The sequence below is a fragment of the Stegostoma tigrinum genome, chromosome 38 (genome assembly GCF_030684315.1).
Source record: "Stegostoma tigrinum isolate sSteTig4 chromosome 38, sSteTig4.hap1, whole genome shotgun sequence".
Classification (NCBI taxonomy): domain Eukaryota; kingdom Metazoa; phylum Chordata; class Chondrichthyes; order Orectolobiformes; family Stegostomatidae; genus Stegostoma; species Stegostoma tigrinum.
This window is the reverse complement of record NC_081391.1, coordinates 9,990,385-10,003,975: the sequence shown is the minus strand read 5'-3', so window position 1 is coordinate 10,003,975 and position 13,591 is coordinate 9,990,385. Positions and strand designations below refer to the sequence as shown.

The 13,591-nt window shown below is 47.0% G+C and overlaps 1 protein-coding gene across 3 annotated transcripts in view; it reads right to left on the bottom strand.

Moving 5' to 3' along the window:
• Positions 1 to 13,591, bottom strand: part of LOC125447303 (caspase recruitment domain-containing protein 11-like) — a 113,295-nt gene that overhangs the window by 75,317 nt on the left and 24,387 nt on the right. For all 3 annotated transcript variants that reach the window (XM_048521612.2, XM_048521614.2, XM_048521613.2), the window contains exon 4: positions 569 to 894. In XM_048521612.2, coding sequence (XP_048377569.2) covers positions 569 to 894 — 326 coding nt within the window. The remainder of the gene's footprint in view (positions 1 to 568; positions 895 to 13,591) is intronic.

Sequence of the window (13,591 nt, the reverse complement as noted above, 5' to 3'; positions counted from 1 at the left end):
AAACTGACACACACTAACGCACACACTAATGAACTGACACACACACTAACACACACACAAACTGACACACACACAGGTTTAGAGGGATATGGGCCAAATACTGGTAAATGGGACAAAATTACCTCAGAGTACAACGGGACTTCAAACAAACGGGCTGATGGGTCGAGGAGTGGCAGATGGAGTTTAATCTAGATAAATGTGAGGTGCTGCATTTTAAAAAGGCAGATCAGGGCAGGACTTATACACTTAATGGTAAGGTCCTGGGAAGTGCTGCTGATCAAAGAGACCTTGGAGTGCTGGTCCACAGTTCCTCAAGACTGGAGTCCCAGGGAGATAGGACAGTGAAGGCAGCGTTTGAGGCAGAGTTGGGACGTCAAGTTGCAGCTGTACAAGGCATTGGTTAGGCAACTTGCGGAGTGCTGTGGTTTAGTTTCAGATATCATGGTCTGCTGGGGCCGAAGGGTCTGTATCCATGCTGCATGACTCTATGACCATGTGTGCGGGGAGTTAGCCTCCCTGTGGCTCTGTGCTAACATGAAAGGAAGGATCTGCCACTCTGGCCGCTCACCTCCAGCTGGAGCTCCCGGCTCCTCGACACAGCCATACTTTTCTCCTCGTTGAGCTGGGCGTAGCGCAGAGCAAGCAGGTAATTCTCCTCCTTAACCTTGTTCAGATCATTGCTGTGCAGATTAAACTCCTCCTTCAGCTTGCTGTAGCGCTCCTGAAGGCTCCTGAGCTCCAGGTGATCGCGGCTCAGCCGCTTGTTAGTCTCCTGCAGCATCTCGCACTTGCTGTGCAGTTTATGGATCTCCACGGCTTTGTCCTTCAGCTGCTTCTGCACCTTGACAGCCTCACTCATCAGGAACTGCGTCAGCCCCTCATAACCTTCTTCCACTGTGGGAACAGACAGAAGAATCATTTCACAACATCAGTGGCCTGAAGGGAATCCTCCTGTCAATGTTATAATCAACCTGGCTCATTGCCTTAATCTCCTAAAAGATCCTTTCAACCCAATGGATTAGTGAAAGAGATAATGGGAACTGCAGATGCTGGAGAATCCAAATATCAAGGTGTGGAGCTGGATGGACACAGCAGGACAAGCAGCATCAGTGAGGGCTTCACAGTGGGGTTAAAACTCACTCAGAGCTAGTAGGAACTGCCATTGCTTGATAATCTGAGATAAGAAGGTGTGGAGCTGGATGGACACAGCAGGCCAAGCAGCATCATAGGAGCAGGAAAGCTGACGTTTAGTGACTAATGTGGTTGATCCTGCCTTTGGCTGCAACACATTAACATATTCAAGTCGTGTGATCCCTCTGGTAGACATTCGCTGATAATATCTTGTTCAGCAGATTAAGGTTAACTGCAGCTGACAGATATTAATGGAAGAGATAACAAAGTGTGAAGCTGGATGAACACAGCAGGCCAAGCAGCATCTTAGGAGCACAAAAGCTGACGTTTCGGGCCTAGACCTTTTCTGATGATGCTGCTTGGCCTGCTGTGTTCATCCAGCTCCACACCTTGTTATCTCGGATTCTCCAGCATCTGCAGTTCCTATTATCTCAGATATTAATGGAAGGTGTTTTGCACAGAGTGGGGTGCATGCATGAAAAGAGCTGCCAGAGGAAGTGATAGATGCATGAGGGATGACATGAGATTTATAAAACCACGAGGGGCATGGATAAGGTGAATAGTCATGGTCTTCTCCCCAGGACGCGGGATTCCAAAACTAGAGGGCATAGGTTTAAGGTGAGACAGGAAAGATTTAAAAGGGACCGACGGGATAACTTTTCTCATGCAGAGGGTGGTGCTTATATGGAACCAGCTGCCAGAGAAAGTGGTACGTGCAGGTGTAGTTACAACGTTTAAAAGACATTTGGACAGGTACATGGATATGAAGGGTTTAGAGGGGTATGGGCCAAATGTAGACATATGCTATCAGTTTAGTTTGGGAAACCTGGTCAGCATGGATGAGTTGGGTCAAAGCGTCTGTTTCAGTGCTGTATGGCTCAAAGTCTCGGTGCACATATAAACAGGGGATAGCCGTGACATAGGGAGGAGAGGATGTAAGAGCTGTAAGATTGATTAAGTAAACAAACTTGCACAATGAAAAGCAACATATCTTGCTTGCAGAGATAATGGGAACTGCAGATGTTGGAGAATCTGAGATAACAAAGTGTAGAGCTGGATGAACACAGCAGGCGAGCAGCATCTTCGGAGCACAAAAGCTGACGTTTTGGGCCTACACCCTTCATCAGAAAAATGAGGAAGGGTCTAGGCCCGAAATGCTTGGCCTGCTGTGCTCATCCAGCTCCACACTTTGTTATCTTGCTTGCAAGGCTCAGTTTGTGATACTCTCACCTTCTTTGTAAGAAGACTGTGGACTCAAGTTCCACTCCAGAAGCTGAGCGCACAAATTCAGGTTGGTGGTCTATGGAAGTGCTGCACAGTCAGATGTGTCTTTTTTTTGGATAAGTTGTTAAATGGAGACACTATCTGCTCTTTCAGGTGAATGTAAAACATTGCATGGTTATTCTGAAGAAGTGCACAAGATTTATAAAACCCTAAGTGCTGCAGATGCTGTAAATCAGGAACAAAAACAAAGTTGCTGGAAAATTCAGCAGGTCTGGCAGCATCTGTGGAGGGAAAAACAGAGTTAACGCTTCAGGCCCAGTGATCCTTCCTCAGAACTCAGAGGAACGTTAACTTTGATATTTTTTCACAGATGCTGCCAGACCTGCTGAGGTTTTCCAGCAACTTTCTGTTTTGTGCCGGAGATTTATGTTTGATGGCATTGACAACATTTATCCCTCAACCACCATCACAAAGTGCAGATTAACTCATCATTATCACATTGTTGTCTGTGGTGTGCAAAAATTGTTTCCTACACAATGTGACAGCAATTCAAGAATACTTAACTGTCTGTAAAGCCCATTGGACAGGCTTTGTTCAGGAAGGATGCTACACAAATGCAAGTTTTTCACTGTCACCTTATGATGTGCCACATGCTGCAAGCCATCAGCACCAGAAACATTTATCACAAGGAGAACATTACATTTCAGAACGTGAATGATGACTGGACTTTAATTTTACTTAAATTCAACTTAAATTCTGTTTTGAATTCAAAAACGTTTTTGTCCAATTCTGTCTTTAATGTTTAAGGAGTACAATGAACGTTTTTCATGCACAACAAGCTGCGTTCCCTGCTCCCCAAAAAGCTTCACAGTGCACACATGCCGGGTCCTGCACATGCTCACTCAGTAACAAACATGGCAGCACTCGACCAAGCAGAATAATTATGAGTGAATGGGGCAGGGTGCTGTACTGGCAGGGGGAACTGCACTCACTTGTCTTGCACAACTGCACGGAGAGAAATGCAGATTCCAGTCAACATTCAATTAACTGTGCAGTTTTTTTCAGCTCGTTTTCAACCTAACATCCCTTCAGGGCCCTTTGAGGATCCCATTGGCAGAATGGTGATGAGGCAAGACTAGTTAACCAGGCCAATGCTTCAGGGACTTTAGTGCCATGGTGGGATTTAAATTCAAACAATAAAACCAGGAATTGAAAGCTAGTCTTGGTAATGTTGGCCAGGAAGCTATCATTGATTGTTGCAAAAACCCATCTGGTTCACTAATGTCCTTAACAGAAGGAAACTGCCATCCTTACCTGGTCTGGCCTACACGTGACTCCAGACCGATAGCAGTGTGGTTGACCTTAACTGCCCTCTGGGATGGGCAAACAAGCCACGTTGTTGGAGTAGGTGATGCCCGAACGGTACTAACGCATGATTTTTAATCCATATGCCTGGGCAATGTTCTGGGAACACAGGTTCGAGACCCAACACAGCAGATGGTGGAATTTTAATTCAATCAAAATATAGAATTAAGAGTTGAATGATGACTTTGAGCGCATTCTGGCTTGCTGGAAATATCCATCTGGTTCACTAACGTCCTTTAGGGAAGGAAATCTGCCAGCTTTACCCGGACCTGTCTACGTGTGACTCACATCGAAGTGGCTGGCTCTTCGATGTCCTCTGAAATGGCCAAACCAAAACACTCAGCTGAAGTAGGCAATGGGCTAGTGGTATTCTACGATGGGCAATAAATGCTGGCCCAGCTAGTGATGCCCATATCGCATGAAAGAATAAACAATCAATGCCATAGAACACATTCCAGAGCCTCTGCGGGAATCCCATATCTTGAATCGGAACAAATGAAGCTGATTCAATATTTCAAATTCATCCTCCAGAATTTCAATAATGTACATACGACTTTTAGTACAGGTAGACCATTGAGCTACTCTGACATTCAATAAGATCAAGGCTGACCTGGTTATGATCACAACTACTTTCCTGTCTGTCCCCAGCTCCTCCCAATAATCCTTGACTTAGAAATAGCAGGAACTGCAGATGCTGGAGAATCTGAGATAACAAGGTGTAGAGCTGGATGAACAAAGCAGGCCAAGCAGCATCAGAGGAGCAGGAAGGCTGACATTTCAGGCCTAGATCTTTCTTCAGAAATGGGGGAGGGGAAGGGGGTTCTGAAATAAATAGGGAGCAAGGGGGAAGCAGGTAGGAGATGGATCGAGGTGAAGATAGGTGGAGAGGAGACAGACCGGTCAAAGAGGCGGGGATGGAGCCAGTAAAGGTGAATGTAGGTGGGGAAGTAAGGAGGAGATAGGTCAGTCCAGGGAGGAGGGGACAGGTCAAGGGGGTGGGATGAGATTAGTAGGTAGAAGATGGGGGTAGGGCTTGAGGTGGGAGGAGGGGATGGGTGGGAGGAAGGACAGGTTAGGGAGGTGGGGATGAGCTAAGATGGTTTTGGGACACAGTAGGGGTAGGGGAGATTTTGAAGCTTGTGAAATCCACATTGATATCATTGGGCTGCAGGGTACCCAAGCGGAATATGAGATGCTGTTCCTGCAACCTTCGGGTGGCAACATTGTGGCACTGCTGGAGGCCAAAGATGGACATGTCGTCTGAGGAATGGGAGGGGGAGTTGAAATGGTTTGTGATTGGGAGGTGCAGTTGTTTAGTGCAAGCTGAGCATAGGTGTTCTGCAAAGCGGTCCCCAAGCCTCCGCTTGGTTTCCCTGATGTAGGGGTAGCCACAACGGGTACAGCGAATGCAGTATACCACATTAGCAGATGTGCAGGTGAACATCTGTTTGATGTGGAAAGTCATCTTGGGGCCTGGGATGGCGGTGAGGGGAGAGGTGTGGGGGCAGGTGTAGCACTTCCTGCAGTTGCAGGGGAAAGAGCCGGGGGTGGTGGGGCCTGAGGGGAGTGTGGACCGAACAAGGGAGTCATGGAGAGAGTGGTCCCTCCGGAAGGCAGACAAGGGTGGGGAGGGGAAAATGTCTTTGGTTGGGGGGGGTCAGATTGCAGATGGCGGAAGTGTCAGAGGATGATGCGTTGGACCCAGAGGCTGGTGGGGTGGTACGTGAGGACGAGGGGGAATCTGTTTTGGTTGTTATTGCAAGGAGTGGGAGTGAGGGATGAGTTACGGGAAATGCGGGAGACACAGTCGAGGGCGTTCTCGACCACTGTGGAGAGGAAGGGCTACTAATTGCGCTGTTTGATTCCTGGAATCTCTTCTTCTGACTGCGCACAGCAACTAATAAGATTTTAAAGTAGAAACCACTTGGAACTATCTGTTCTGTTAATGTGAAACTGTCAGAGTGCCAGCTCCTACAGCACAAGCTGCATGCAAAAGTAAGGGGATTAATCCCAATTGATCAGGGATCCAAGGGTCTAGGCCCGAAATGTCAGCCTTCCTGCTCCTCTGATGCTGCTTGGCCTGCTGTGTTCATCCAGCTCTACACCTTGTTATCTCAATTAACAGTGCAGTTTGGGCATAATGAGAAATCGAGGCTAGTTGGATTGCTCTGTGCAGAGAGAACTTTGGAGAAGGTTTTCGGAATAACTACATGGTCAGTATTCAGAAAAAGGAGTCAAAAGAAGCTTTCTTAAAATTCATTCAGAGGATGAGGGTATCACTGGCCAGACCAGCATTTATTGCCCATCCCTAATTGCCCAGGGGGCAGTTAATAGTCAACCACATTGTTGTGGGTCTGGAGTCACATGTAGGCCAGACCAAGTAAGGATGGCAGTTTCCTTCCCTGAAGGGTATCAGTGAACAAGAGGGTGGTATATTAGCATGGATAGAGGATTGACTAACTGAAATGGGATAAGGGTGACATTTCCAAAATAACAACTGTTTGCATGGAATATATATTACCAACTTGGACGAGGAATGTGAAACTGCTATCGCCAATTTTGCAAAAAATAGGGACGCAAGTGATGAGGATGGCACAGAGGGATACAGACAGGTTACGTGACTGGGCACAAACTTGGCAGATGGAATATAATGTGGAGAAATGTCAGGTTATGAACTTTGGCTGGAAGAATACGGGAGGTGAATATTATTTAAGTGCAGAGGGACTATCGGAAGAGGCAGGTTTGGGAGGTCCTTGTGCATGAATCACAAGAAGCTAGTGTCAAGTTCAGCAGGTAACAGGGAAGGGAAATGGAATGGCGTATAAAAATAGGGGACAAAAACAGAAGTTTGCTGGAAAACCTCAGCAGGTCTGGCAGCATGTATGAATAAAAAAGCAGAATTAACATTTCGGGTCTGGTGGCCCTCCCTCAGAACTGACCTCAGAATGTCACCAGACCCAAAGCTTTAACTCTGATTTTTTTTTTCACAGATGCTGCCAGGCTTTGAGCATTTCCAGCAACTTCTGCTTTTGTTCCTGTTTTACAGCATCCGCAGTTCTTTTGGTGGTTATAAAAATAAGGAGTTTTTGCCTAAACTAGACAAAGCACCAGTTAGACCAAAGCTGCAATACTGTGATCAGTTTTGGGACACTTTATCTAAGGAAACATAAACTGGCATTGTTTAGGCTGAACCAGACTGGGTTCGCTGGGCTGATCCAGAGTGGGTTCACTAGGAAGATCGAGTGTGGGTTCGCTGGGCCGCTCCAGTGTGGGTTCGCTGGGCCGATCCAGGGTGGGTTCGCTGGGCCGCTCCAGGGTGGGTTCGCTGGGCCGCTCCAGGGTGGGTTCGCTGGGCCAATCCAGTGCGAGTTCAATAGGCTGATCCAGAGTGGGTTCACTCGGCTGATCCAGAGTGGGTTCAATAGGCTGATCCAGAGTGGGTTCAATGGGCTGATCCAGTGTGGGTTCACTGAGCTGATCCAGTGTGGGTTCCCTCGGCTGATCCAGAGTGGGTTCACTGGGCTGATCCAGTGTAGGTTCACTGGGCTGATCCAGTGTGGGTTCACTGAGCTGATCCAGTGTGGGTTCCCTCGGCTGATCCAGAGTGGGTTCACTGGGCTGATCCAGAGTGGGTTCACTGGGCTGATCCAGTTTAGAGAGAGACTTAAGAGGAGAGGTAGAGTAGGTTGAGCCTGTACTCAGTGGAATATAGAAAAATGAGAGGCGACCTTATTGAAACATATGGGATTCTTAAAGGATTTGCCAGAGTAGATACACAGAGGTCATTTCCCCTTGTTTGAGAGTCTAGGACCAGAGGATGTACTCTGAGAATAGGAGGCTGTGAAAATAAGAAAAAGCTGCAGAGGATTTTCTTCTCACAGAGGGTAGGGATTTGATGAAATTCATGATGGATGAGAGCTATCAGGGCTGGATCCTTGTGTACATTCAAGGCTGAGGTAGATTTTCTATTTCTATAGAATGAAGGGTTATGGAAAACAATGGTTAGGAAGATTATCTTTGTTAACCACGACCATGGTTGATAGGCCTGATGTCTTTGAATGGTGGAGCAGACTTGATGGGCTGAATAGCCAACTTCTACTCATACAACTCATTATTTTAAGACTGCACAACGTCATCTTGGTGGGTATTGCTTATGGTACTCTTCAGTATTAACCCTTCCAGACCCATGCACAGCAGAACGAAGCATAAAGAAAGCAAAGCTTAGAGTCCCAAACCCAAAAATGGCATGGATCCAGTAAAGAGGGAGCATGGGATCTGGCACACTGTTCACATTCCCACTGTGCCTGAAACCATATCGCTGACAAGGAAGGTCTGCCACCACAAAAGGACTTAAACAAACACCAAAATATACAATCGGGAAGATGCTTGTTTTATCCAGTGGTCGTTGGGATCACAAAACTCCAGTGGAAGTGAAGTGGATAGCAAAGGGAATTGGGTGCAGAGTGGGGAGTTCGAGCTGGTCATTATCCCATTAGTAATTGAGGGACTGACCCTTGCTAGCACAGGGGCTGAGTATCGCTGAAAACAAGGTGTACTCGGTCAAAGCTTTCCATTGTAAGAACACCAACGTGTTTCGTACGGCACATTTTACAGAAGTCAGTGCTGAATGGTTGACTCGAGGACTGTAGCGGTGGAAATGTGCAACCAAATATCGTCAAGTATTTCAGGTGAACGGCACATTGAAAGGGAAAGTTGGATGAGTAAAAGTCAAATAACACATGATCCCACAGGCTCATTAGAAAGAGACAACAATTGGTGGGTTTTTTGTTTGCTCATTCACAGGACAAGGGTGTGACTGGCCAGGCAGCATTTATTGCCCATCCCTAATTGCCCACAGAGAAGTTAAGAGTCAACCGCATTGCTGTGGGTCTGGAGTCACATGTAGGCCAGACCAGGTAAGGATGGCAGTTTCCTTCCCTAAAGGACATGAGTGAGCCAGATGGGTTTTTCCTGACTATCAACAATGGATTCATGGTCATCATTAGACTCTTGATCCCAGATACCTATAGAATTCAAATTCCACTATTTGCCGTGGTGGGATTTGAACCTGGGTCCCCAGAACGTTATCTGGGTCACTGGATGAACAGACCATCGATAATACCACTAGGCTATTGCCTCCCCTTATCTAAACCTTGGGTTCACCATGCCTCAGGGGAGGGTTAAGAAGGGTAACTTCAATTTGGTCGGGGAATTAAACTGGTGATCACTGTGCATTACCAACCAGGAAACTGAGCTGTCCAACGCAGCCAATATGTGACAGTAATAACCGCAGAGTGGATGGTATCCCATTACTAAGACACCCTTTATTTACAGTACATGACCAGACAGCTCAGGGCTAGTCTCTAGAATGAGGAGACACTCCGAATCTCCTGTTTCTATCTGTCAGCCAGGGCTCCCTGGTAGTCAGTATGATCCAACTGGTTCCTATCACAACAATGACAGAGACCGGGCTGCAAGGAAATGCTGAAACAGCGAATCATGGAAGACAGCAATGTGGAGTGTAAACATCGATCGGACTGAATGGCCTGTTCCCATGCTGCAGATTCTGTGAAACTCTGCTCAGAAGGTGGAGTGTAATTTTAAAATGAAACTGAGTCATAAACATGTTCGAAAGGCTGAGATAGGCAGCATCAGAAGCAAGCACAATGAAATTCCCTGAACCAAGCTGTTCATGCCAAGATGAAGCATTTCAGGCATTCCGACCGTGTCTCGACCTGCTGTCTCCTGACTGAGCTGCTCACTGGAGTAGAGCCCAGCTCCGTTGTGACAAGTTATTCAGTAACACTAATGACCCTGCAGCTCAAGAGCAGTTACTTCCCTCCACTACACCTTGCAAACTCTGGTCATCAGGATTGTCATAGTCCAAGTGACCTCTGCATAGGATCTTTATAGTACGGAAGGAGACCATTCAGTCCGTTGTATTCCTGGCAGCACTTAGAAAGCACCTCAACCTTTTTCTTTCCCCAGTGCAAATTCTCCAGTTTCAATATGTATCCCTTCTCACAGCTACTACAAAATTCACAAATAGAATAGAATCCCAGTGTGGAAGCAGGCCATTCTGCCCATCGAGTCTACACCAACTCGCCAAAGAGCATCCCACCCAGATCCCCCTAGCCCTATAACCCTGCATTTCCCACGGAAAATCCATGCTGCCCTGCGCATCTTTGGACTGTGGGAGCATCTGGAGCAAATCCACACAGACATGGGGAGAATGTGCAAACTCCACACAGACAGTTGCCTGAGGGTGGAATCGAACGCGGGTCCCTAGCGCTGTGAGGAAGCAGTGCTAACCACTGAGCCACCGTGCTGCCCCAAAAGGAAGAGGTGTCTTTCTGCTGTAAAAGAAAATACCTAAAGCCTGAATCAAACCAGTACATTTACCGTCACCAGTTGTGGCTTTTAACCTGTGGAGAAGGATCAGCAAATCAAGAGGATCACCTCAGTGAACCCTGGAGCAGGGAATACTGAACTGTCTTGCCAGTCTTTTCCTCCACCTGTTACACCAATGTTTATTTGTTGTCTGTGTGTAGGATGAGTTTTCTGAGGGGCTTAGAGTCTTAACTGGTGGAGTTATAGACCAATGCTTTATAATTGTATACATGCAGCTAAAAATTCATTTAATTGTAACAAGTAGTCATTCTTATTTAGTCCAGAAATCTGTCCCATGCTTTCTGTCTAAAAAGATAGGTAATTTGGAGAGTTTTGCATACTTTCATAACTTTGGTCACAACAGAGGCAAGGCTTGATTTCCTGGGTGTTACACCAATGGCAGTGTTCCATGCAGTGAGATTTAGAATTCCCCAGAACTTCCTTTTTAACTAGGGTATTTTATTTGAATCACAGAGTCGTGCAGCACAGAAACAGACCCTTCAGCCTATCTCGTCCATCTTGACCATGTTTCCCCAAATTAAATAGTCCCATTTTGTGTTTGATCCATACCCGACATTACACTTCCTAGTCATCCACTTGTCCTAATGCCTTTTTAAATGCTGTAAATGTACCAGCCTTCTCCACTTCCTCTGGCAGCTCGTTCCATACACGCACCACCCTCTGTGTGAAAAAGTTGCCCCTTAGGTCCCTTTTAAATCTTTCCCCTCTCACCTTTTAAATCCACGTCCTCTGATTTTGGATTCCTCTACTCTTGGAAAAAGACCTCACCTGTTCACTCTCCCCATGCCCCACACGATTTTATAAGCCTCTACAAGTTCATCCCTCAGCCTCTGATACTCCAAGCAAAACAATGTCCCTCTCCTTATAACTCAAGCCCGCTTTGTCACTTGTAAATCTTTTCTGCACCCTTTCTAGTTTAACAACATCCTTCCTGTAGCAGGGCAACCAGAATTGTATGCAGTGTTCTAAGAGTGTAATTTGTACCAACATGTAAAGGGGTGAGGAGCACACTTAAAGCTTCAGGAAGAAAGACTTGTATTCATAAAACACCTTTTACTGCCTCAGGACACCCAGCGCACTTTGGGGCCAATGCATACTTCAGAAGTGGAGTCACTGCCCTGTTACAGCAAATCACGTTTAGGGAGACAGGAATGCTGCTCACGCCCTCACTAATGTGTTTGTTCCAACATGTTTAATTAGCTGCACTGAGATCCCCTGACAGCTCGATCATCTTCGAAGAACAAGGCAATCAAAGGTTGCAGGCAGAAGGGAAAAAAAAATGTGCATTTGTATAGCACCTTGTTTGACTGCTATCTCCCAGCATTGAACCCTTGACACCCCACCCCAGCCTTTCTCATGTGCGCCAGCATCACCTTCAAATCAATTCCCACATTCATCATCGAGTCATCAGGGTCTGAAGCAGACAGAAATGCCCTTCGGCCCATCGAGTCGATAAACAACCACGTATTTTAACCCCCACGTCCACGGCTCCCTTCTCTTCCTCAGCTCTGCCATCCCTTCTGTCTCCAAGCTGTCAGCCTCCTCAAAGCAAAGCCCATATTAGATCACAGTAAACACTTCCTCCAGTTGAGGAGACTGAGGTCACTGCTGTCAGTTGCCATCACAGACTCTGCTCTCTAAACTTCATGACTCCCCTCCCCTCCCCTGTTCCTGAATACTATCTGAGGGCCAGAGCTATATCTGATCATGACATGTGGTTCAAATCAAGTGACCTTGCCCATGTTAATTCTGTCCTGCTTGCTGTCCATGCCCTCAGTAGTATAGCAACACTGCAGTCTGTTTGGCTCACCGAGTCCATACAGACCCTCTGAAGAGCAGTCCACCCAGACCCATACCCCACCCTCTACCCCATCGCCCCTAGCCCCATATTTCCCATGGATAACTCACCTAATTTGCACACTTTGGACTGTGGGATGAAACCCACGCAGACACAGGAAGAATGTGCAAAATCCACACAGACTGTCGCCTGAGGGTGGAATCGAACCTGGGCCCCTGGCACTGTGAGGCAGCAGCGCTAACCACTGAGCCACCGTGCCACCCCATGTTTATTAACTTTTTCATTCTCAGCACAGTCCTTGACAACTACTGTCCCTTTCCCTATGTTTTACCCTCGATAACCACCTGCATCCTAATTTAATGATTGCCCTCCCACCCAGGCCCCCAGAATTGTTCTTGTTCCTGATCAAATCAATGGCCAATTATCTACCACCAGGCCACTCTTGGTGGGTCACCCCTTCAGTCAAATGGGCCCAAAGCTCTGAAATTCCCCGTCACCTCGCTTTCCTCCTTACGGTTCCATCCAGCTCGGTCTCCTGTTCCTGCTTTCACACTACACCCTTTGGTCCATTTAGCCCTAAGAACGATATCAACATTCAGTTTTTTGGCCTCAACTGTTTTGTGTGGTAGAGAGCTCAACAGGTTCACCAGTCTCTGGGTAAAGACATTCCTCCTCATCTCAATCCAGAATGGCCTACTGCCTATCGTTAGACTGTAATCCCCTGGTCCTGGATTTTCTGGTCATCAAGATCATATTTCCTGTATTTTAGCCTGTTTAAGCTAAATGTTATAACTAAGGATTTGTTCACCTAACGATCCCTCACGATGCGGCTTGGAGTCAAAGGTGCCTGGGAATGTTTCAAAGACACAACAACTGAAGTTGCTGGAAAAACTCAGCAGGTCAGGCAGCATCTGTGAAGAAAAAAGAATCCAAGTTAACGTTTCGGGTCCAGTGAAGTTCTGAGGAAGGGTCACTGGACCCAAAACGTTAACTCGGATTTTCTTTCTTCGCAGATGCTGCCAGACCTGCTGAGCTTTTCCAGCGACTCCTATCTTTGTTCCAGATTTACAGCATCCGCAGTTCTTTCGGGTTTTATTTCGCTGTTTCAAAGATTCTGTTTCACAAAGTTGTATCAGAGATAATGGGAACTGCAGATGCTGGAGAATCCGAGACAACAAAGTGTGGAGCTGGATGAACACAGCAGGCCGAGCAGCACCTTAGGAGCTCAAAAGCTGATGTTTCGGGCCTAGACCTTTGGGTCTAGGCCCAAAACGTCACCCAGCTCCACACTTTGTGAAACAAAGTTGTCATTTTGGGGAGCAGTACGGGCGTCAGAAATAGGATAAAACCTCTATGGATAGCTTTGGCAGGCCTGGGCTCCAGGTCGCGTGGAGTTTTCCATGTTTGTTGATCTTTTGCATTATTCCATTTCACAGGCCTGTTTCCCAGGCGGTATTGTCAGCGCAAAGCAGTAATCATTTGGGGAGATGTGCCAGGTGTCAACGTGCAAGCTGTCTTGGCCGTCTGTGTCCAGGGACAGAGCTCCGCCAGACGTACCTGGCCACCACGCAGATACATCCACCCGGTGCATGGATTCTCCAGTCACCCACACAGCCTCTGTGTAGTAGGCCCGGGCAGATACCATTCATAGTTACCCCTGAG